Here is a 22,324-nt window from a genome sequence, read left to right as displayed (position 1 = left end):
ACACTCACTGACCCAGCTTGTACTTACAATGGAATTTGAGTCTCCTCATCTTTGAAGATTTGGTAGACTGGTCCCTCCAGGTGATCAGTGTAGCTGGAATCCAAGGAAGGCAGCCTTCTCCAGGTAGGCGAGGGTGCAGGGGGGCCTAAGGAGCAAAGGGTGGGGGCCTTACGGGGAGGGAGAGGATACAGGCAGTATGGAGTGCAAAGTTTAGGCAGGCAACGACAGCAGTGAGGAGTCATGGGTCATAGGAGGAGGGCCCAGGAGAAGTTAGTTAATAGGTTGGAGGGAGGAGTACTGCAGGGGAGGCTGGCAGACCCCGGAAGCACTAAAGAGGTGGGCTCAGCATGCCTCTGAGTTGGCCTCCCGGCTAAGGAGGACTGGTGGGTGGATGTGGGGGCATTAGAAGTGGAAATGTAGCAGGTCCGGTTTGCAGCCCAATTGGGATTTGGGGTTTCGTCCTCTCCCTGAGCGTCATTTGACGCAGTCTGGGGAGGGCAAGGCCGAAACCCGATCCTTTAGTACCCAGACCCCGTTAATGTTTAATCAGAGAGGATCTTCCGATGGGGCTCGGGGTGGCGTGATCTCCCGGCCCCCAGGCGTCCAGCGCCCACACCCTAGAAGGCTTCCACCTTCACGTGGACGCGCGGGCTGCCAGTGGGCTTCCATTCTCTCTCTTTCTGAGACCGGAGGACTGAGCCAGTTCTTGGCTCCCCAGGGACATCACAGCCCGCAGCCCCGGAGCCGGGTGCCCCAAGTCCCAGGCGTCCACGTCCTTCCCGCGGCCGCGCACACCTCTCCTCGTCCCGATGGGCACCCACTGCTCTGCGTGGCCGCGGTGGCCGCTGCTGCCGCTGCTGTTGCTGCTACTGTGCCCCACGGGCACCGGTGCCCAGGACGAGGACGGAGACTACGAAGAACTGATGCTCGCCCTCCCGTCCCAGGAGGATGGCCTGGCTGATGAGGCCACACATGTGGCCACCGCCACCTTCCGCCGTTGCTCCAAGGTATGGGTGCGAGATGCCAGGCAACGGTGTTGCTTCGGGGTTGGGGTGGTGCTCTCCAAAGATTTTCTCTGTTCATCCAGCCGTCTGGAGGTCTCGAAGTGCAGCCCTGAAGTGCGGGGGGTGGGGGTGTCGGGAGCAAGACCTAGCACGCAGCTGCACCTTGTGGCAGAGAGTGATGGGGGTGGGATGGAGGGGGCGCTCGTGCGAAAGGTGCGGCGGGACTTGGTCCCAAAGGTATGAGGCAGGGAGCGGGCATCGGGAGGCTGAGAACTCTAGTGGCACAACTTTCTCAACTGGGTGCCAACAGTCATCCTGGGTACCTGTTGGAGTTCTGTGGGCCTCGATCTATGGAAGCGTGTCAGGGCTGCAGGACTGGAGCGCGGGTAGGCGAGTGCGTGGGTGGGCGGGGTCAGCTTCTTGGGCGTATCCGCCTCTGGCTCTGGGCCACCGGAAGCTCCTGCCTGAGCAGTTCCCTCCAAATTAATCTTCCCAGAGTTCCATTGAGGTTCTTTGGCTGGCTTGGAACCGGACTTGGGGTTGGAGGCTGGAGTCGTTCATCTGGCCCTGGGTGGCCAGCTACTTTGTCTTGAGCTTTTATTAAAAGGGAAATAAAGGTCCTTTGGTGACCTCCAAAGGTGGTCTCCAAACCGGGAGCTCTCCGGATTTAACCAGGGAAGAGATCACTCTGGGATTATAGCCCACTGCATTGTGACCGCCTGACCACTGCGAATGGGAAGGGAGAATGGGCTTCGGGGAGAGGCCTAGGCCCAGCCAGTGTGCTGGTGGGCAAGGGTCAGGTTCTCAACTCGAATCACCCCTCCCAGCGTTCCCCATGCTCTGTACCTAAAGGGACGTGGAGTCACGGCCAGGGTAATAAAGGGCATTTTAGAGCCAGGCATGCCTATAATCTTGGCTCTCGGGAGGCCGAAGCAGAAGGATTGTGAATTCAAGACCAGCCTGGGCTACATAGCAAGACCCTGCCACAAACAAACAAGGCAGTTCTAATCACCACCGTCCCCAAAGTGACTGGCACAGGAAATACTGAGAGCCCTGATTTGAGAGATGAGTGGGCAGAAGTGTGTATCTGAGGAGCTCAGGAACATTCTTAAATTTGCTCATTCACTCATTCATTCATTCATTCATTCAATGAATGTTTGATGGGAATAAAACTTAGAATGAGGGCTGGAGAGATGGCTCAACGGTTAAGAGCACTGACTGCTCTTCCAAAGGACCTGAGTTCAAATCCCAGCAACCACATGGTGGCTCACAACCATCGTAACAAGACTTGACGCCCTCTTCTGGAGTGTCTGAAGACAGCTACAGTGTACTTACATATAATAAGTAAATAAATCTTTTTAAAAAAAACTTAGAATGACAATAATGTTGGCAAGGAATTTTAGTCTAATCTTTTTATTCTAGCTATGAGATACTGGGACCCAGAGAGAGGGGGCGTGACCCTGGCTTCCCGGAAAACGCATTGCATTGCAGGGCACCTTCCCAGCTCTGTAGCTTCACATTTGGCAGAGGGTACTCTAGACTGGGCTTTGAGGCATCGCTAGGAGCTCAGCAAATTAAGGTGGCACGAGAATCTTCTAGAGAGGACGTGTCATGAAAGAAGTGCAGAGAGGCAGAGGCAGAGGCAGAGGCAGAGGAAGGCTCACGTGTCTGAAGCCCTTCCTCTATCTTCTGAAATGTGAGCTACTCTGAACCCCAAAGCGCCTTTGTGGTTTACTCGATGGTAAAGAGTAGGTCTGATCTGACTCAGGGTTATCAAGAATCTTCAACTCATTCCATCGGGGGTGCGTATGGGTATTCAGACATTTGCTGCATTAACCCCTGAGCTGACTCCTCACTGGCCATTGCATTCTAGAATGCAAGTGAAGTTTGAAGCCCCGAATCCAGTTGACCCAAGGGCTTGAACAAAGGGTTATGGACAGAGCCTCTCTGGCGAGAGTCACAGGCATCTCTGCACTGCTGTAGGAGGTGAAGGCTGGGAGTGGGTTAAAGTCGAGGCTAAGGAGGAGCATCCTCGTTGCTCTTCAGCAGTTGAGTGTCGGGGATCTGTGGAAGGTTTCTGCGCAGGCGCGCCTCTGCTCCCTGCCCTCGCGCTGGGCTCGTTCCTTTCTGAATGGAGGTGTGGTCTTGCTCCTTCCACAGATCGTCTGTGTCTGCCTCCATTTGCCAAGCACCGAGCCAGGTGCTGGACACACGCGTCTCTTTTGAGTATCCTTGCAGGTCTATCCTGGGAGTGTGATAGGCCCTACAACACAAGAGCTATCTGGGGCTCTGAGACGTCGAGTCACTTACTCAGGGCCAAAATGCCAGTAAATACTGGAGATGCTATTAAAGGCCGAAGCCTTTGGGTCTTCTCCTATGGGCTGCTTCTGCGGGGAGTCAGAGGTGTTGGGATATGAAGGGAATGAATTACCTTGGAAGGGTTACTGAATGCGGAGGTGACTAGGAAGGCCTTTGGGTAGGGTCAGCTGAGTGACCAGGCCATGGATTCTGTAGACAGATGGGTGTGATACAGAGGTTGCTGAGTGCGGCCCCCCCCCATGCCTTCCCTAACCGCCGACCACCACGTTTGAAAACATGTACACCCCAGTAGCACAAATAGCTGTGTAGCTGGGGGACTTGTATTTTAGTTGCTATTTGGTCCTTTTGATTTACAGTTTGTCTAGTCTGTCTCTCTGGCTTCATTCCTAATCTGTAGGCAAGACTGGGATCTAGCATGGAGGTAATTGACTTTCCGACACTATCCTGTTGTGTGATCTCTTTCCCCCTAGAACACTGTTTAGTCCCTAGGAGGAATACTTCCATCCACCAAAGGAATGCCCTGGGCAAGAGGCTTCTTCTCCCCCTTTTAGCAGTAGGCATTAAAGGCCGTTATGTAATCACCTTTTTGGGCATAGAAATCTTTTTTTGGCTCTAACACAGCAGAGTCGTTTGATTTACTGTCTCATGGTCATAACCCAATTGCCTCTCAAACCCTCTCTTCTGTCCTAACCCCATAAGCTGCTCAGTGCTGGTCACCAGTGGAAGGTTTGGCATTTTGTTTTTGTGCTGTTTGAATAACAGACTCTTTATGCCACCAAGTCCTGAATGAAGGGATTTAGCAGGTTTTAAACGAGTCCTGGCCATCATGCCCCACTCATGGCATACTAGGTGGTCTGCTTCGCTGTCCCTTTCAACAGTTCCAGAGCTATGTGGAGACTAGCTTCACAAGAGGGCGTGGCATGCGCCTTATAGGGAAGGGAATAGGCTCATACTCCACATGTATTCCTCACTGAGGAGAAGCATCTCAACTCTTCACGATGATGGTGGGCCCAAGGGTTGAAGGAGCTGGAAATACAAGGTTAGGTGTGCCTCAGGACCCTTCTTTCTGAGCTAACAGAATCTCCCAGGATACTTCAAATGCACCAACCTCAGGGGTGCAGTGGAAGGACTCGTGGGGGATGCTTTGTCTTCTGAATCACTGGAAGAATCAGAAGACTGGGCATGGGCTGAGGGGAGCTGAAGGCTTCAGGCAAGGCTTGGCTACTTCTGACTCTGTCTGAAGGGTCTGTCTGGTGCTTTCTCTTTAGGGTAGGGGTGGTTTGCAAAGACTGAATAACTAAGGCGATCAGATTAAAAGGGGCTGGGCATTTAATGGGCACACCTCTCCCTGCCCATGGACTTGGCTAAAATAACACAAACCACCATTCCATTGCTTTATATGTGTAGTGCCCGGTGGTGGCAGTCTGTCCGTATGTCCTCGAAGCTTTAGAGATCTGCTTTTTTGCCCCTTCAACCATGCTTTCAGCCTTCCTCAAAGCACAGTAGGCACTTATGGTCTTTTCTTTTGCTTTTGCCTTGCACCCATGATTACCCTGGTGTCCTGGAGTGGACTCCCGTGTATTTACCAGAACCACATATCTCTCATCAGATTCCCTCTGTTTGGCTCAGGCCCTGTTTGAGTTCCATACGTTTCAATCCACCAGTGATTGCTACAACTCAAGATTCAACAAAACCAGGGCCTCTATGCTCCATAAGAGCCTTTTATTGCTGTTCTGCAGAGAGTTTATTTGGATAGCTCAGAGTTCTAAGCATGGGCAGAGAAACAGTGAAGAATATACACATTATTTATGATTATTCTCACCAGATGTACTCAGGAGACAGAAGGTCTCATGGCTGAATGCACTAAAGCTACAAATGCTAAGGAAGAAGGAGAGGAGGAGGAGGAGGAGGAGGAGGAGGAGGAGGAGGAGGAGGATCCTGATCCTTCCTGAGGCATTCCTTAGGCAGGCAGAGATGTTCTATCCAGGGAAATGAAGTTCTACAGGAACAGAGTGCATGCGACAAGACACTGTGGGAAAATCTGTGATACGCGTGCTCCACTGGGATGAGGTCATGCTGGGTCCACTGGGTTCTCATGTTCTCTGCTTCCCTTCTTTCCTGGGGATCAGGAGGCCTGGAGGCTGCCAGGAACCTACGTGGTGGTGCTGATGGAGGAGACCCAGAGGCTACAGATTGAACAAACTGCCCATCGCCTGCAGACCCGGGCTGCCCGCCGGGGCTATGTCATCAAGGTTCTGCATATCTTTTATGACCTCTTCCCTGGCTTCTTGGTGAAGATGAGCAGTGACATGCTGGGCCTGGTGAGCTACCTTCTTGGGCGTGGGACTTTCCAGGAAGGATGGGCTTCCATGTCCTTGTCTGGACTGACCTTAGTGTGCCCACTGCCGAGAGGCAGGACCAGTAAGCACCTATGGTGGCTCTTGGTTCCTGCCTTGTAAACTTGGCCACATCCCAGAGTTGTGTTTACATTCATAGGAGGCCAGAAGGGACCACAAGGCCGCTAGCAGCAGAACCCCTGCCCCGTGGCTTGTCTGCTATATACTTCTCTGGTTTGTCTACTACCTGTGAGACTCTATAGGGACAAGGCCTGGGGACACTGGTCTCAAAGGTGTCAAATGTGTCAGATTCTTCTCTTCTGGGACAGGGTAGTGCTTCTCCATCACGTCTCTGACTGCTGCCTTTCTTTGCTGAAGGAGGTGAAAGGGGCACAGGCTGTCACGTGCCCTCCCTGTTCTTCTCCCTACCTTGGCACTCCAGGTTCTCACCTGCCTGCTAGCTCTCTGGTCCACTGGGGGTTCTCAGCTCTCCTGTGCACACTTAGGTCCCAGGGCTCAGGGCCTTGCCCAGGCCTCCTGTGTGCATTGCACATGCACCTGGTCTTCTGGCCTCGGGTCGCTGCGAGCCCCAGGGTTTAAACTGACTTCAGATCTTGTTACTAAATGACTGCAGGGCATGGACATCAAGTCAGTGCTTTCCATTCATCCCCTGTGCCCTTCACCCAGCATCGCCTGTGGCACAGCCTTGAGCCTTTCCAGCAAGCTTACAACAACGGTAGAGACCAGATCGTCCATGCCAGAGCAGTTAGCGGGTGCTGTGTGCTCTCGCCATGGGGAATGAGCAAGATGCCTGAAGTGCCAGGTGGCCGCAGATACCTGCTGGTCAGGGCAACAAGCTCTGTACAGGGGGCCATAGAGTTTGCTCTAGGAACTTGAGTCCCAGAGCCTCAAAATGTGCACTGGCCTCAGCTCACTGTCTTACTAGTTTGCTTAATTTAGAGCAGATGCCTCTCTCTCCCACGATTATCTGTAAGCTAGATATGGTGATGGGAGCCATCATGGGAGGACTAGTGGAGAATGTGGAATTTGTTTTTTTTTTTTGAATAGGGATAGGTTGAGACAGTATCTTGTTCCGTAGCCCAAGCTGGCCTCAAACTCGTGATATCCCCACCCCTGCTAGTGGAATGCTTGTAGTAGAGACAGGTACCTCGGTACATCAGTGGACTGTTGAGTGTTTAAGCAGATATTAACTAAAGAACCTGGCAGAGGGTAGGTTAAGGAGCCCTGGGGATACTGAAGTCTTGGGCCTCCAGGAGTTGGGGGAGGGGGTGAAGAGAGGAAGCAGAAGCGTGGAGGAAGGGCGTGGTATCTGAGGATGCAGCCGTGAGAGCCTGGTTAAGGAGCAGGGTGCAGGCCCCTCTCTCAAACTGATGTAGGTGCTTCCTGTTAGCCGAACATGCTGGAGCCCTGGGAGTCTGGTGGCCGTGGTCTGTAGGGTCAATGCGAAGGACAGAGATGGGGGGCAGACACACCACGGCCAGCACAGGTATCCTGACTTGAGAGTGCCCGTGTTAAGACTTCTGATCACCTCCCTGAGGCTAGGCAGAGCCTGACTCCCAGGTGAGATGCGGAGCTCAGAATCCAGAGAGCGGGAGAGAGACTCCTCTGACCAGTCCTATAGCTTCAGCCGCTGGAGTTCGGGAGCTATGCTCCCCAACCAGAGAGAAAGTTGGGCAGGTAGACAGTTGGCTCAGGCGGGGCTGCTGTGGCTGCTGTTAGCTGAAGGGCTTTTGAAGCTAAGTACATGGCTGTCTGGTTCTGTAGGCCCTGAAGTTGCCCCACGTGGAGTACATCGAGGAAGACTCCTTTGTCTTTGCCCAGAGCATCCCATGGAACCTGGAGCGGATCATCCCAGCATGGCAGCGGACAGAGGAAGACAGATTCCCTGGTAAGGTCCTCCGTAATCCCCCAGCCTCCACTTGCTTTGCTCTGCCCGCCCCCTTCCCGTCCCACCCCAGGGCTCCGGAGTGTGCCCTGACCTCTCTGTCCTCTCTGCACTGCTCCAAGCAGAAATGCAAGAGTTTTCCCTTAAATGGCCCTCTCCTCTAGCTTTTCACCCTTCTTGGCTTCATCCCCTCCTGTTTTAGTCAGTGTTCTATAGCTGTGAAGAGACGCCATGATCACGGCAACTCTTCTACAGAAACCATCTAATTGGGGCTGGCTTGAAGTTTCAGAGGTTCAGTCCATTATCGTGCTGGTGGGAAGCATGGCGGCATGTAGGCAGACATGGTGCTGGAGAAGGAGCTGAGAGTTCTACATCTTGATCCACAGCCAGCAGAAGGAGACTGTCACATTGGGTGTAGCTTGAACATATAAAACCTCAAAGTCCACCTCCACAGTGCCACACTTCCTTCATGAAGGCCACGCCCACTCCATCAAGGCCACGCCTGCTCGAACAAGACCACACCCACTCCCACAAAGCCACACCTCCTAGTAGTGCCCCTCCCTATGGGTCAAGCATTCAAATACACGAGTGTACATGGGCCATTCCTATTCAAACCATCACACCTCCAATCTGGATAGACCCCTCTTGCTTCACTTCTTTCTGGGAAGAGCTGAAACCCGACTGACCCACTATTTGTGGGATACCCATCCTTGTAGACAGGGACTGACCCCTCAGCAGGACAGACATCTCACCTTGCACTACCTCCAGTACCATCAGCCTGCTGGAGGCTCTCCGCATCTGTCAACAGTCTGCCTAATGTGTCTTGCTTTCAGAGATGGAGAAAGAGACTTGGGAAGGTGGTCTGGATCTGGTAGGACTGTGGGTGACATCAAGTTGAGAAAGGCTGAAGGGCACCTGATTAGGGAAAGGATCAGAGGTTCTGTGGAGTCTGAAGTGTGTGTCCTCTTCGAGCATGTAAGGAAGGTTGATCTATTGCTTAAGTAGATGAGGCGTGGATTCAGTGAGACGGATGAAGCCTGGCAGCTGCGAGTGTCTGAGCTTCTCAGGCTGCTGGGTTAGTCACGCAACCAGTCAGGGTACCCCCGAGGGTAGCTCTCTGTGCCAGCAACCAGCCAGGGCACTCCTGAGAGTGGTCACAGACCTAGCTCTCTGTGCCAGGCTGCAGGCTGGGAGGCAATCCAAGCTCTCCTTCCATAGGAACCAGACATGTGCCACCCTCTGCCGGCTCCCTCCACCAGGCCTGCAGGGCACTCCCATTCCCCAGAGCATCTCACATAGTGCTCACCCCGGGCCGTTTCTCACCCACTCTGGGAAGGAAGGTGCAGGTGTCAGGCTCATGGTGAGCTCCTTTGCCGAGTCCCATCCAGACTCAATGGGGGAAGCAATAGCCCATGGGCTTACCAGACCCTTGCGGGTGAATTTGTGGACTCAGCCTGTTCCCTCCCTGGGAATGTGTTGGGCAGCCAGGATGCCAGGCAGTGCTGCTAGTTTCTCTCTGTCTTCTCAGACCTCGCCTTAGGGAGCTGGGGGAACATATGCTTGGACGATTGGTTCATCTTATAGCACAATATTGTGTTCTGAATGTTCCCACTGTTATTTCACATGGGCCTGGATACCTCAGTTTACCTCCTGGCTCTGTCATTTGCCAGCTACAGGCCACAGGCAGCTCCCAGCCTGCTCTGTGCCCCACTCCTTGCTGTAAGGTTCAATAGCATGCAGCTTGCAGGAAGCGTGGGGAGATGAGATTTCCCATGAGCTGTCTGATGGGTGGGGTGGCAGACGGTTCGGAGCATGCGCAGTAGTGCTAACCCCCCGGAATGATTCTCCTCACTCCCACAACGGCTGCCACGGGAAGATGGAAGCAGCCAGGTGGAGGTGTATCTCTTAGATACCAGCATCCAGAGTGGCCATAGGGAGCTCGAGGGCAGGGTCACCATCACTGACGTCAACAGCGTGCCCGAGGAGGATGGGACACGCTTCCACAGACAGGTGAGTGTGACTCTCACTTCTTCCCAGAGATGGGTGAGGGTGGGCAGAGGTGCCACCCCTGGGGCATCATGTCAGTACTGCCTAACTTTCCCTGCCGTCTGGCGGGGTGCTGTGTCAGTCTGTCCATACCCTCTCACGTGATCCCTGTGTTGATTGATCAGGCGAGCAAGTGTGAGAGCCACGGTACCCACCTGGCCGGTGTGGTCAGCGGCCGGGATGCTGGTGTGGCCAAGGGCACCAGCCTGCACAGTCTGCGTGTGCTCAACTGTCAGGGGAAGGGCACAGTCAGCGGCACCCTCATAGGTGAGTGACACTCTGGGCTCTACCCGCCACGTGAGGCAAGGTCTCACACTCAGGCAGTCCCTGTTACAGTTTAGAGAGAGACAGTTGGCAGGGTCCCAGAGACCCAGAATGCAGGTGGGAAACTGAGTCTTGGGAGGGGGTGGGATTCAGTCCAGTGGGTCTGAGGGTGAGTGCTCTCCCACAGTCTGCACTGTTCCCTTACAGTGCTGTCACATGTCACCTGCATTAGATTTGCAAAGCCCTGAGGTGGTGGAAGCCAGTTTTCCCCATCTGTGTGTTTACCGCCAAAGCCAGACATCTACTTGGTGGAAGAATTTTCCAGCAACCGGCAATGGATCTTTCCAGACATTCCAGGTTACTCTATCCGTCCACTCCAGTAGGGACCCAGAAGCCTAGAGCTTTGGAATGTAGGCAGGGAGAGAAAGTGAAGTGTCCTGGCTCACTGGATCTCCGTGTGCTGGGCACAGAGTGCGAGGCCTGGCATGTGACCCCGAGACTGGCATGAGATGATGGCTAAACAGTAAAACCAGCCAGAGAGGGTGGCTTGGCCAGGGCCCACAGTGGGAGCTGGCCAGCCTCTGGGGAAGGAGCTGCTAATGGTTTGACTGCCACCAACCAGCCAGATGCTGGCCCCGAACTGGCCCGAGAGGGATATGGGAACCGTCTTGGTTCCTCTTGGCTTATCAGTGGAACTTCTTCAGTTGTTTTGTTTGTTTTAGATTTATTTTATTTTAGGATCATGAATGTTTTGTCTGCATGTCTGTATGTGTGCCAGGTACTGGGAACTGAACCTGGGTCCTCTTCAAGAGCATCAAGTGCTTTTGACCACTATGCCATCTTTCCAACCGCATGCTTGAGACGTTAGAGCACAGTCAGTCACTGACACATTTAAAGCAATAGCTTCTGTTCCATGAGGGACCCCTTGTGCCTGTCCTACCCCCTTATAGATTGTCCTTAGTCCAGCTTGCCACCACTGAAGGCCACTGTGTACAAAGAGACCACTCATTCCCTGGAAGTCCTTACACGGGCTGGGCTCTGGCTTCTGGAGGGCTTCTTGAAGGAGAACTGTCCCCACCAGTGTGTAGAAAGCTCCGGATGCAGTCCAGGGTAGAGTGGGCTCAGCATGAAGCAGCTGTTACTCGGGCCTCAGGCTCCTCTATGAAGCTGGGGGTAGGGGTGTCAGGTGTAAGCACGGGGCTACACAAGCTAGGGGCCATTTGTAACCAATCACGAATGTCGCCAGTGCTCTGGTGTCCACTTTGCTGCCCCGTACCTCCTCCTGATGTAAGGGGTCTCACCAACCAAACAACCCTTACATATAAGGTCCTGGACTCCAGCTCCCACCTCAGCCACAGCCCACCAGGGACACCTGGGTCCAGACGGTTCTGAGAGGTTGGCTTGGCCACACTGTGTAACAGAACTGGAGCCTGAACAGGAACGAAGCTGTTAGGTGTGGTCAACTCAGGTCTCCAGGTTACAGGGCGGCAAGAGTTAGAGTTATCTCTAGATTGAGCTTTTGGCATATTGATCTTCACACTTATTCAAAGCAGGGGTGGGGGTGGGAGGGGAAGAGTGCGTTGATGCTCAGGGGTTACATCTTCTTGTGGGCGGTGCTGTGGGGTCTTTAACTCCTGACGTGATATAAATAGCACTTGTCGCTGTCTATGCAGGGTAGATTGGCAGCATGTGAGTGGGTGCCGGGGTGGTCTCTGATTATTTTGGGTGCAAAACTCCAAGTATGGTGAGGGCCTCTGAGTCGGCCTCAGAGGGACGTGGAGGTTTATGAAGCCTGGGAGCTGTCAAAGAGTCTCTCATTTCTGGAGGCCTAAGAATTTTCTGGAAAAGCATAAAACAAAGTCTGGTGAGGATCCTAGTAGTTTGCATATTCAGGTTTTCCAAGAAGCTGGAGAAGTTAAAAGTGGAGAAAATGTTTCCCTTTTTAGGGCTAGTGTTTTTTAGTTGTTGTTTTTTTAAAATCCATTATTCGTTTGGCAAACTCATACAAGTGTATATTTTGGTCATTTTACTCCCCTATTCTCTTTCTTACCCTCTGCTGAACCCTGTCTTCTTTCCAGTAAATCTCCCTTCTATTTTCCCTTCCGAGTTTCAGTACAGTTGCTAGCAAGAGCAGGAGCGACTTAGCAGTGTACAGCTGAGAAAAGCCACAGCCCTTGCCCTGGGAAGCAGTTGCCTGTTAGTAGCTCCTTAGGGTGAGGCTTCACGAGTCCCTCAGCCACCTATGAGAGCGTCACCGCCTGGTAAGGTGACATGGCTACTGTCTGTCGTGAGTACAATGGCCTTGTCCTGTTCAGAAGATAACTTTTCACAGAACTTGCCCACCCCTGGTCCTTACATTTTTTCTTACCTCTGTTCCTTGAGCCCCATAGGAGAGGGCGTGAGAAGGATGTCTCTCTGTGGCTGAGCATTCACGGTCACTTACCTCAGAACTTTGAGGTGAGGCTTCTCACACCAGGAGGAGGCAAGGGGCAGTGACGTGGACGCGGGAGTATAGGCGACATTTGTGATTACAACCGACCCAGTGATGAGTCTCTCCACTTTATAAAGACCGAGCTTGGGAGGAGCACAAATCTGTGGGTAACCGTGTAAACATTCAGCAGGCAGTTTAATAATGTGACCAGTTAGCAAACCAATAGTGGCATGCTTGCCCTGGGGCCCATGACCTTCCTGGGCACCCATTTTTGACCAGGTTTACAGTACCAGGCATAAATTCCCTTCAGTGGAGTGAGCCTCAAATCCAACCAGAGAGTGGTAGTTTACCCTCCTGACAGCCGAGTCACTGTTGCACCAGTGAGTATACACGGCTGGCCAGGTTTGAACTGAACTCAAAGGCTTACAGCTGGGTCAACCTGTTGACTTTTATCTCTCAGCAGCCTGCAGAACATAGTTCGGCTGTGAGAGCTAGGCAGCAGGGAGCAGCTTCCAACTCAGTTCTAGCTTGATTTCCCCATGTTCGCTGTGCTAATTAGGGCTAGAGTTAGTGAGTCTCTCTCTCTCTCTCTCTCTCTCTCTCTCTCTCTCTCTCTCTCTCTCTCTTGCTCTCGCTCTCACTCTCTCTCTCCACGTGCATATTCGTGTGTGTGTGTGTGTGCGCGCGCGCGCGCTCGCTTATGTAATTTATAGGTTCAGCTAATCCAACCATGACTGTCAATGAGTGGGAAGTCCAAGAATCCAGGAGTTGCTCAGTCTGTGAGGCTAGATGTCTCATCTGGTCTTCACTTTATCCCAAAGAAGCAGGCTCTAATGTCAGCAAAGGGGTAGACTTGCTAGCAAGGTGAGAGCAAGCGGGCGAAGAGCAAAAGCTTCCTCCTTCCATGTCCTTACATAGGCTTCCCAGCAGAAGGCATGACCCAGATTAGAGGTGCGGTTTCCCAACTCAAAAGATCTGTCTTCCCACCTCATGCATCTGGATTAGGAAGTTGACGATCAAGAATAGCCATTGCATCCCGCAACCCAAGTGTGTGATGTTTTCAGAAATAACCTCTTACCCCAGTGCTCTGGAGAACACTCAGCCTCTTCAGTTTTGAGTCTAAATTTAATCTAGGGGCAGAATCGTTCTCTTCCTCCAGGGACCCAGTGTTTTCTTTCAAGGCATTCAATAGATGGGGTGAGGACCATCAATGCGGTGGGAGCTGTCCACTTTACTCAAAGAAAGGGAGTAGATGATTGTCAGTCATACCTAAAATGCTTTCAAGACAGCATTCAGATAGGTTAACTAACCATCAGTGGGGCACCAAACCACCACAAAATAACCCACCACACTGTGTCTCTGAGGGAAGGAGCTGGAGGAGGACGCATACCTCTCTAGCAGGTGACATGGCCTTGATTTTTTGCAGGCCTGGAGTTTATTCGGAAGAACCAGCTAATCCAGCCCTCGGGGCCACTCGTGGTGCTGCTGCCCCTGGCGGGTGGGTATAGTCGGATCCTCAACACAGCCTGCCAGCACCTGGCGCGGACTGGGGTAGTGCTGGTCGCAGCAGCCGGGAACTTCCGGGACGACGCCTGCCTCTACTCCCCAGCTTCTGCTCCAGAGGTGGGTGCTGCTCTGCTCTGCTGGAACAAGCCACCTGGGCTGAAAGTGCTTAGAGCCCCCAAACCGGACCCTGAGGGGACTCGTGCCTTCCCTGCTCCAATGTCTGTGGGGAGCTGTGTCCCATGCAGCCATACCAGCCCTTTTCCCTTTCCCTCTCAGGACCTGGGGCCTTATCCAGTCCCTCTTCTGCCCCTTGGAAGGCAGAATAGCACCCTCAGTAGTCTCCCCACCCCCTCGGCTTCGCTCGATCACCCACAAACCCCTGAGACATATGTATCAGACCCACTGTCCCATCCAGTCCCTTAGCCTCCCTTCCCATTGTCCAGTTCCCTGCCTATAGCTGACCCTAGTGAGATTGGGGAGGACAGCTGGTCCCGAAGCCCTCGTGTGATGACCTCATGTAGTTATCCACCATATCTGGGACTGTGGCAGGTGCATTCTGGGAGCGGCCTCTGTGGAGGAGTTGACAGTCCAGTGGGTCCACCCTCATCTGGGGGACACCTGCAGAGCATCTGCTATGCAGTGAACTATTAGAGCTGAACGTGCAGAAACGGGAGGCACCTGTCCCCATTCAAGGCTTCACGCAGGCCAGCCTTCCCTCGCTGACCACCAGAGCCTACCAAAGTGCTTAATTTAACATTGCCGTCTTGCCTGCTCTCGGCTTTATACAACACCATGACGGCCTGATAGCAGGCCCCTTTCCTGCTCCGTCTCTACCCTAGAACATGGGCTCCACACGGAGTCAGGAAATGGGGTCTGGAAAATGTTGGGGAGCCCTGGCGAAGGTGAGGTGCCAGAGCCCCCGTCGAGGAGCTGCATTTCTCAGAGGTGGTGGCATCTCAGTGGGCCACAGTGGGAACTGGAGTCGGCCACTTCAGAGGCAAGGCCTGCCTCCCCCATTGTGCTGTGCGCTTCCCTACCGGGCTAGGTCATCACAGTTGGGGCTACAAATGCCCAGGACCAGCCAGTCACCCTGGGGACTTTGGGGACCAACTTTGGACGCTGCGTGGATCTCTTCGCCCCCGGGAAGGACATCATTGGAGCCTCCAGTGACTGCAGCACGTGCTTCACGTCCCAGAGTGGAACATCACAGGCTGCTGCCCACGTGGCTGGTGAGTCACCACCCCACCATCCTACCGCCATAGCGCTTTGGCAGGCCGCAGGGTCTGTGTCCTGACCTTCTGGGTCAGCTCCTGTACCTGAGGGCAAATGTGAGGGGGACCAGATGGTGCCTGAGGTGAGCTGCTTTCCTGGCGTGGTGCAGTGTCTGAGGTAACCAACCCGCTTGAAGGAAGAAGTGTTTATTTTGACTCATGGTTTCAGAAGGGTCAGCATGGCCGCTTGGCACCTTTATTTTAGGGCATGCTGTGGTGGGGAGTGTGTGGGAGAGCAAAACTGTTCTCCTCATGTACCTGGAAAGGAGCTGAGAAGGGTACCCCAGCACCCCCACAATGACCTGTTTTAATTAGGACATACCTCCCAAAGTTTCTGTCTCCTCCCACAGGCTGGTGACCAAGCCTTCCATATATAAGCTTTTGGGGAGAAATTTAAGAATCAAGTTATCACAATGTCCTGTAAATGGAGTTTAATAAACTCTATTATTTTTTTAACTCTATTATTTATTGATATGACCTGGCCAGCCCCCCCCCCCAAGCCTATGGAATATTTAATCAGCTCTTGCACAACTACCGGGGATTACCAAGTACCTGCTGTTTGAATCACACCTGGGCCACTTCTGCTCCAGCAGTCCCATCTGGAGGTTGTGGAGGCGCCAGGGCGGGGTAGAGGCAGGGGGCGGGGCAGCATTTGCTTGGGCATGTGCTCCTGGTCCATCTTGTCTAGTGGAGACTTCCTGTTTTCTCCATCTTCCTCCTCCTTCACCCTCCTTTCTCCTTGTTCTTCGTGGTTCCCCCCCCCACCCCCGTAACTGAAACTCCAGCCATTTTCTCCCCAGTAACTGGCTGTAGCAGCTTCTATTTCACTGATAGCTTTAAGCCGGGGAGCAAAGCTTACATAGCACAACTGTACGTGAGGATCTCGTTGGGGGCAACCAGATCTTGGGGGCCAGTATTTAGCATTTGGATACAGAGCAGCACCAGACAATGTCCTGAAGAACACTGGGCCTATCAGGGAAGGATACACAAATGGATGGACCAGAAAGCAGTTGGAGTTCTAGAGGGATGGATCTGCATGGAGGCACTTGTAAAGCCTGAAGGTCCTGGAGGAGCTTCCCTGGAAGGCTCCCCAGAGGAGGAATGTTTGATGTGGGGTTTAGTGGATGGTTCACCTTGCAAACACCTGCAGTTGCCAAGGCCCATAGGCAGGATCAGATGTCTTCTTACCTGGTTTTCACCAAGCAAGGGATTGCAGATGCTTAAATTTCCAAAGAAGCAGGTTTTGTGAGTGTCTGTGTGTGTTCGTGCCCCCCCCACACATGCATGTGTGTTTGTTCCTGCACGTGTGCCCTGGCAGGAGCCCTATGTTGTGGGAACGAGGGCCAGGTCACCACCGGCTGTACCTCTGCACCCTCAGGCATTGTGGCTAGGATGCTGACCCGGGAGCCGGCTCTTACCCTGGCTGAGCTGCGGCAAAGGTTGATCCACTTCGCTACCAAAGACCTCATCAACATGGCCTGGTTTCCTGAGGACCAGCAGGTGCTGACCCCCAACCTGGTGGCCACACTGCCCCCCAGCACACATGAGACAGGTAAGGCATGGAGGGCACACAGCCCCTGCCCTGCTCCTCGCGGGATGGTTTTCTTTTCTTAGTTGCAGTTTGAGAGCAGAGGCTGTGAAAAGGCTTGATGATATTTTCTTGGGAAAATAGCCATCTTGAAGCCTCTTTTCCTGCCATCCACTGAGGCGATCCTAACATCTCTGGCCCTACTCACCCGGGCCTTGTTGCAGGTGGACAGCTGCTCTGCAGGACGGTGTGGTCCGCACACTCGGGGCCCACTCGTACAGCTACAGCCACAGCCCGCTGTGCCCCAGAAGAGGAGCTGCTGAGCTGCTCCAGCTTCTCCAGGAGCGGGAGGCGACGGGGTGATCGGATGGAGGTGCCTGGGCCCTGTTTGTGTGTCTGTGTACCCCTAACCAGTCCCAGCCCTCAGCTGCTACCAAGTGCTTGATCCTTTCTAATCCCAATTATCAGACTTAAAGGCATGGTCAGGGAGAGTCACATCCCAGGATGGGCAGTGCCTATGGATGTGTGGTCAGGGCCTGGCGGAAGAACATGTTAAGAGCTGCTTCACTGTGTTGGGGTGTGGCTCTGTAGTTGGGGTAAAGCATGCAGATGCTGTGTGACCCTGAGTTTGGGTGGAGGGCAACAGCTGACCAGGAGAACCAGGCTGGGGCTGGGGCTGGGGCTGGGGCTGGGGCTGGTATGTTGGCCACCCAGTGTCTCTGCTGGAAGCGTTATGATGGAGCTGCCTGGAGACAGAACAGTCTGTCTCGGGCCTGGACAAATGACCTGTGTCTAGAGTAGTTGGGATAAGCACGAGGCTAGGGCTCCAAGGAACTAGGTGTCCGTGTACCTCTGTCCCAGCCCCGTATTCCTTCTCACTGGCTCTTGTTTTTCTCCAATTCTCAGGCTATAGGGGGCCAGCAGGTCTGCAAGGCCCTCAATGCATTCGGCGGTGAGGGTGTCTATGCTGTCGCTAGGTGCTGCCTGCTTCCCCGTGCCAACTGCAGCATCCGCCACACCCCTGCAGCCAGAGCTGGCCCTGAGACCCATGTCCACTGCCACCAGAAGGACCATGTTCTCACAGGTAGGCGTTCAGTCCAACCTGTGAAAAAGAGGCCAGGTTGACTCCAGACTGTGGTCTTCCGGAGCCCGAGACCCAGGGCCCGTTTTAAGCTGATCTCTATCTCGCCCATGTAGCATGATTCTCTTTCCCCTTAGCTTCCTTCTGCAAAAGAGGGTGATGATGGTGAGGTGCAGTGGAGCACAGGATTGGGGTGCCTGACACCATCCCAGAGAAGGCTCCGAGGCCTGTCTCCAAGGGGGCCCCCTCAGTTTGACTTCTGCACTCAGTAGTGGGATCAAGTTCCTTAGCACCCTGTGCTTGGTTTCCTCATCACTAAGTGCAAGGGTGTGTGACATGCATGTAGCCTGGTGCTGGGACAAAGCACATCAGATCTCCTTGTCACGTCACTGCCCTGACTCTGGTCTGGGGAGCATTACATGTCACCATCAGAAACAGTCCCCGGCAAGTAGTAGAGGTCACCAGTGAGGGCCTTCGATGCCATTAGGGGATGGTGGCTCTCAGGTTGGGAGGAGGCCAGATAGCCCTGCATGGAGGATAAGTGCAGGGCAGGGCTTGAAGGGTGGGAAGTCATTGGGCGTGGCTCGCTCAGTGGCAGATTCTGGTGGAGTACAGGCTGGGGAGCCACCGAAGGTTCCAGAGTGAAGGATGGGGTTGGCAAAGCCCAGGCACAGAATGGACCTTCACGGAGCAGATGAACCCAGGGGGTGGCTGCAGCCTGGGCCAAGGGCCCCTGGACCTGTTGGTTGCATTTCTGTACTGGGCTCTCCTTTGCCTTTCGAGTATCAACAGCTAAGTCCCAGGGCATGTTTGGAGCCGCAGAGCCTTTGACCCTCCCTATCTGCAGCCTAGCTGAGATCCGCTTATCTGCTAAGCCAACGGCTCTCAGCCTTCCTGATGCTGCGACCCTTTAATACAGTTCCTCTTGTTGTGGTGCCCTCCAACCATAAAATTAATTTTGTTGCTACTTCCAAACTATCATTTCACTACTGTTATGAATCATAGTGTAAATGTCTGTGTTTTCTGATGGTCCTAAGTGACCCCTGTGAGTGGGTCATTCTATACGCCCCCCCTCCGCCCCCAAGCAGCCCCGACCCACAGGTTGAGAACTATTGATCTAAGGGAGTTGCCCCTCCATGTAGAGCTGGGACAGAGAGAACGTAGTTCTTAGCGCCCTAACATGCAGAGTCCTTGTCATGAATAGGTTATCTCCTGGGACCACAGTCGAGGCCTCCATCTTCTTCATAGCATTCCTGTGGGTGCTGTCGCACTCCCAATGCTACAAAAGGGCGCCTGAGGCTTAGTATAGCCTAGTGACCCCTGTCCATGGTTTGGTAGCTGGCAGTGTCCCTTACTTCCAAGACTAGAGTCCCAAGTCCCATGCAGCCCTGGCTCATACCTTAACTTTTGGTGGTAGGATGGGTGGGGGGGCTCACCGAGGCTCTAAGCACCTCAGGCTGAGGGGCCCTGTCCCATGTCCTCAACCCCCTTCTCTGGCTGGAGAGACCATGTTTTTCTTAAGGAAATGAATTTCCAAGAGGTTGGATGGCTCTCCCACAGCCCCCCAGATGGTCAGTGGCAGAGGTGAGAATCCAGGGGTCCTGCATGTTTTCTGTTCTAGGCTGTAGCTTCCACTGGGAAGTGGAAGACCTTAGTGTCCAGCGGCAGCCTGTGCTGAGGTCCAGACGTCAGCCTGGCCAGTGTGTCGGCCACCAGGCGGCCAGTGTCCATGCTTCCTGCTGCCACGCACCAGGGCTGGAATGCAAAATCAAGGAGCATGGGATCTCAGGTCCTGCAGAGCAGGTGAAGAAGTTGGGATGGCTGGGTACCCTTGGTCTTGTGGGGGTGTTGCCCTGTGTTGAGGGGGCCCGAGGTGTCAGGGTAGGAGGATGAGCTAGGCACAGCACGTGTACATTTCTGTATGGCGGGCAGGCCTGGTTTCCCTTTTGTCCACATAAGCAAGGCTTGCTGTCTACCCCTGCTGCTCTTTGAGCACATGCATGATGGTGGAGGTGGGAAAGAAACCCTGCCTGAGCACTTCTGATCGCTATTTACCAAGCAAGCTGGCTGGGAGGCTGCCAAGGCTCTGTAGTCTAACAGTGTTGCAGACGCTGAGCAAGTGAAGGCTCTTCTGAGGGAAGGAAGAGCCCTGGGAAGAGAGTCTGAGGCCAGTGGCTGGCCTTTCAGAGCTTGAGGCAGGAGTACCCATTCTTTCTGTAGCTCTGGGGGTGGGCAGCAGTTCAGGGGGCGGGCAGCAGCTCTGGGGGCGGGCAGAGGCCATGTTCTCTGGGAAGGGTAGTCTCAGTTCCACTGTATCAGTGAGCGCAGGCTCCCAGAGAGGCTGGCTCTGGGCTGGGCCAGGTCCTAGGAGATAGACTGGGAGGAGGGGCCTGCTTGGCTCACCAGAAGTGTCCACTGTGGTGGGAGAAGACGGTAAGCAACATAAGTTCCAGAGTGCCAAGAGGCTAATATGGAGAAAAATTGAGCAGGGGAGAGTAGTGGGTTGAGACACCCTTGTAATGGGATTACAAGCCATGGTGGTGGCACCAGGGACAATGTTTCTGGCAGAGGAAACAGCTAAGGCCAAGAAGGGTGACAGTGTATCTTGGTGACAGGATCATCCAGGCCAGTAGGGCAGGGTGGGGCTCAGAAGTCTGGAAACTTGTGACCAGGCCCACAGTTGAACGGAGAAGCAGGAAGGTCTGCAGGATGACCCCTGCACTGCTCCATGTCTAGGGGGAGGCCTAGGATGGGGTGGGAGGTAGGGGGAGGTCTGCAACCAGAGATGCATGTAGGTGAGGAGGAAGAACAGGTTCAGTTTCTGTTGAGCCTCTGAACTGCCATTAAACAGGACGGAAGGCCGCAGAGGTGCTGACTTTGGGGCTGTGAAGATGTCTGCTGGGGGAGGAGAGCATGTGGGTTACTGCTGGGTGCAACCCTGCCCCCGAGTGGAGCTGGACAACCCACAAGTCTCGGACACAGGCCATCATCTTCCTGTCTTCCTCTCGACTCTGGCAGGTCACTGTGGCCTGTGAGGCAGGATGGACCCTGACTGGATGCAATGTGTTTCCTGGAGCAGCCCTCACTCTGGGGGCCTACAGTGTGGACAACCTGTGTGTGGCAAGGATCCATGACACTGACAGAGCAGGCAGGACCAGTGAAGAAGCCACAGTAGCTGCTGCCATCTGCTGCCGGAGCCGGCCTTCAGCAAAGGCCTCCTGGGTCCAGTGACAGCCTCAGTCAGGGATGGTGCCTGAAGCTGGGTGCAGATATACCTGCCTGGGAGAACTTGGTGTCTCACCTTGGGTACCCATTCCTGGTGTATGTGTGGGAAGCGCCTCCTTCATGGTCAGGGGGCCTATGCTTGGTATTCTGCCATCAAAGATGTTAAGCTATAGCTGGCTCTGGCCAGCTGCTCCAGTGTATCAGAACCTGAGGATACTTGCCTCAGGCCTCCAGGGTATATTTGTCCTGCAGGAAGATAAAGACGGATAGAGACCCTTGAGGTTCAAAGACCAAGTACCAGCCTGGAAAGGTGTGTCTGGTGTCCGCTCATGGCCTGCTCACACTGCAGACACCATTTTGGGCTCCCTGATTGAATGCAGATCAGTTCTGCACGCCTCCAGGGGTGGATCCAGTGGTAAGGCCCTGCCTGGATCTTCTCATCTGCCGCACCACACCTGCTCAGGATAACGCACCGTGAACCTTCAGCTGACCTTAGTTTGAACTGGAGAACTATACAGGGCTCACCTCACCTCACCCCATCCACCTGTGCACTGACTGGCCTCACTTCATAAGGAAGAGACAGGACCAGAGAGGCAATGTCACAGCCAGTGATGTCAGGACATAAATCCAGAGCGGCTGGCCCTGAAGCCATGCCTCTTGGCAATACCAGGCTGGGCATGCTATTTCTGAAGCAAACAAAAAATGAGAGGAAGGCAGTGTCTCCGCAGCTATGCTCCCTTCGTCCCAGACCCACAGACCACGTGGAGACTGGAGGAGTGACAGGGTGACCGTACCAAGGCCACAGCAGCTGACAAGCACACCCCTATCCTTTTGACCTCTTCTGCCTCTTTATAGTAAGCTTCCCCCACCCGCATTGCTTTTGTAACTTGATATTTATGCTGGGTTTTGTAGGTTTTATTTTGTAGTGGTTTTTCAGAATAAAAGCAGCTGATGTGACTGATCTCACCTAAGAGGCTGCCTGCTTACCAGGTGCAACCATCTACCAGATGGTGGTGTGCACAGGCCTGCAGTGGGCCTGTTCTAGGAATGCAGTGTTCCTGTAGCCTTCTGATGCCTCCGAGCACTGGTACTTTGTCCTGGGGGCCCCCACTCCCTCTAGCATTATAGACTCATTGGGGCTCATGCCCACCAGCACTCCTAGCTCCCAACACTTCTGCCATCCTTCTGATGAGGGCCCAACAGTGTTTATGGACTTGTTGGCTCATGAATCTGTGGGTGTTGCCCTGATTTGAAATGAAGCACGCTCTCAGATCTCTCTCCAGTGTGTAATGCACAAATATCCCAGGCATGCAGTGTGGACCCCTTGGGGTCGGCATAGTCTACCTCTATACGGCTTACACGATGGATCTGCCAAGTCTCCAAGTGGTTTTCTGCACATCAGCGTCA

The 22,324-nt window shown here is 53.8% G+C and overlaps 1 protein-coding gene across 8 annotated transcripts; it reads left to right on the top strand.

Annotated features, from left to right (window-relative positions):
* The first annotated feature begins 779 nt into the window (after window positions 1–779).
* Window positions 780–20,923, top strand: Pcsk9 (proprotein convertase subtilisin/kexin type 9). Of its 8 annotated transcripts, none has more exons than XM_052175602.1 (12): window positions 780–1,007; window positions 5,453–5,644; window positions 7,445–7,568; window positions 9,442–9,575; window positions 9,737–9,878; window positions 13,733–13,929; window positions 14,858–15,041; window positions 16,462–16,635; window positions 16,836–16,984; window positions 17,518–17,695; window positions 19,314–19,495; window positions 20,711–20,923. In XM_052175602.1, the coding sequence occupies exons 1-12, from the start codon at window positions 810–812 to the stop codon at window positions 20,921–20,923; spliced, it is 2,067 nt and encodes a 688-aa protein (XP_052031562.1). In that variant the 5' UTR covers window positions 780–809. The 8 variants fall into 8 exon arrangements, with proteins under 8 accessions (XP_052031562.1, XP_052031558.1, XP_052031556.1 ...); XM_052175598.1 differs by having other exon boundaries at window positions 810–1,007; window positions 7,502–7,568; XM_052175596.1 differs by having other exon boundaries at window positions 810–1,007; window positions 17,473–17,695.
* Window positions 20,924–22,324: the final 1,401 nt, after the last annotated feature.

Source organism: Apodemus sylvaticus, chromosome 3, assembly GCF_947179515.1.
Source record: "Apodemus sylvaticus chromosome 3, mApoSyl1.1, whole genome shotgun sequence".
NCBI classification, from domain to species: Eukaryota; Metazoa; Chordata; class Mammalia; order Rodentia; family Muridae; genus Apodemus; species Apodemus sylvaticus.
Note: the sequence above shows the minus strand (reverse complement) of the source record. Positions and strands in the feature narration are given on the sequence as shown.

What these genes read in the sequence shown, in the direction of transcription:
- Pcsk9 (XM_052175595.1), top strand. Translation starts at nt 810, where the DNA reads ATGGGCACCCACTGCTCTGCGTGGCCGCGGTGGCCGCTGCTGCCGCTG. An exon ending in CCCCAGCTTCTGCTCCAGAG is followed by an intron (nt 13,930 to 14,857) that starts GTGGGTGCTGCT and finishes CTACCGGGCTAG; the next exon opens with GTCATCACAGTTGGGGCTAC. An exon ending in TCTCAGGTCCTGCAGAGCAG is followed by an intron (nt 19,496 to 20,710) that starts GTGAAGAAGTTG and finishes CGACTCTGGCAG; the next exon opens with GTCACTGTGGCCTGTGAGGC.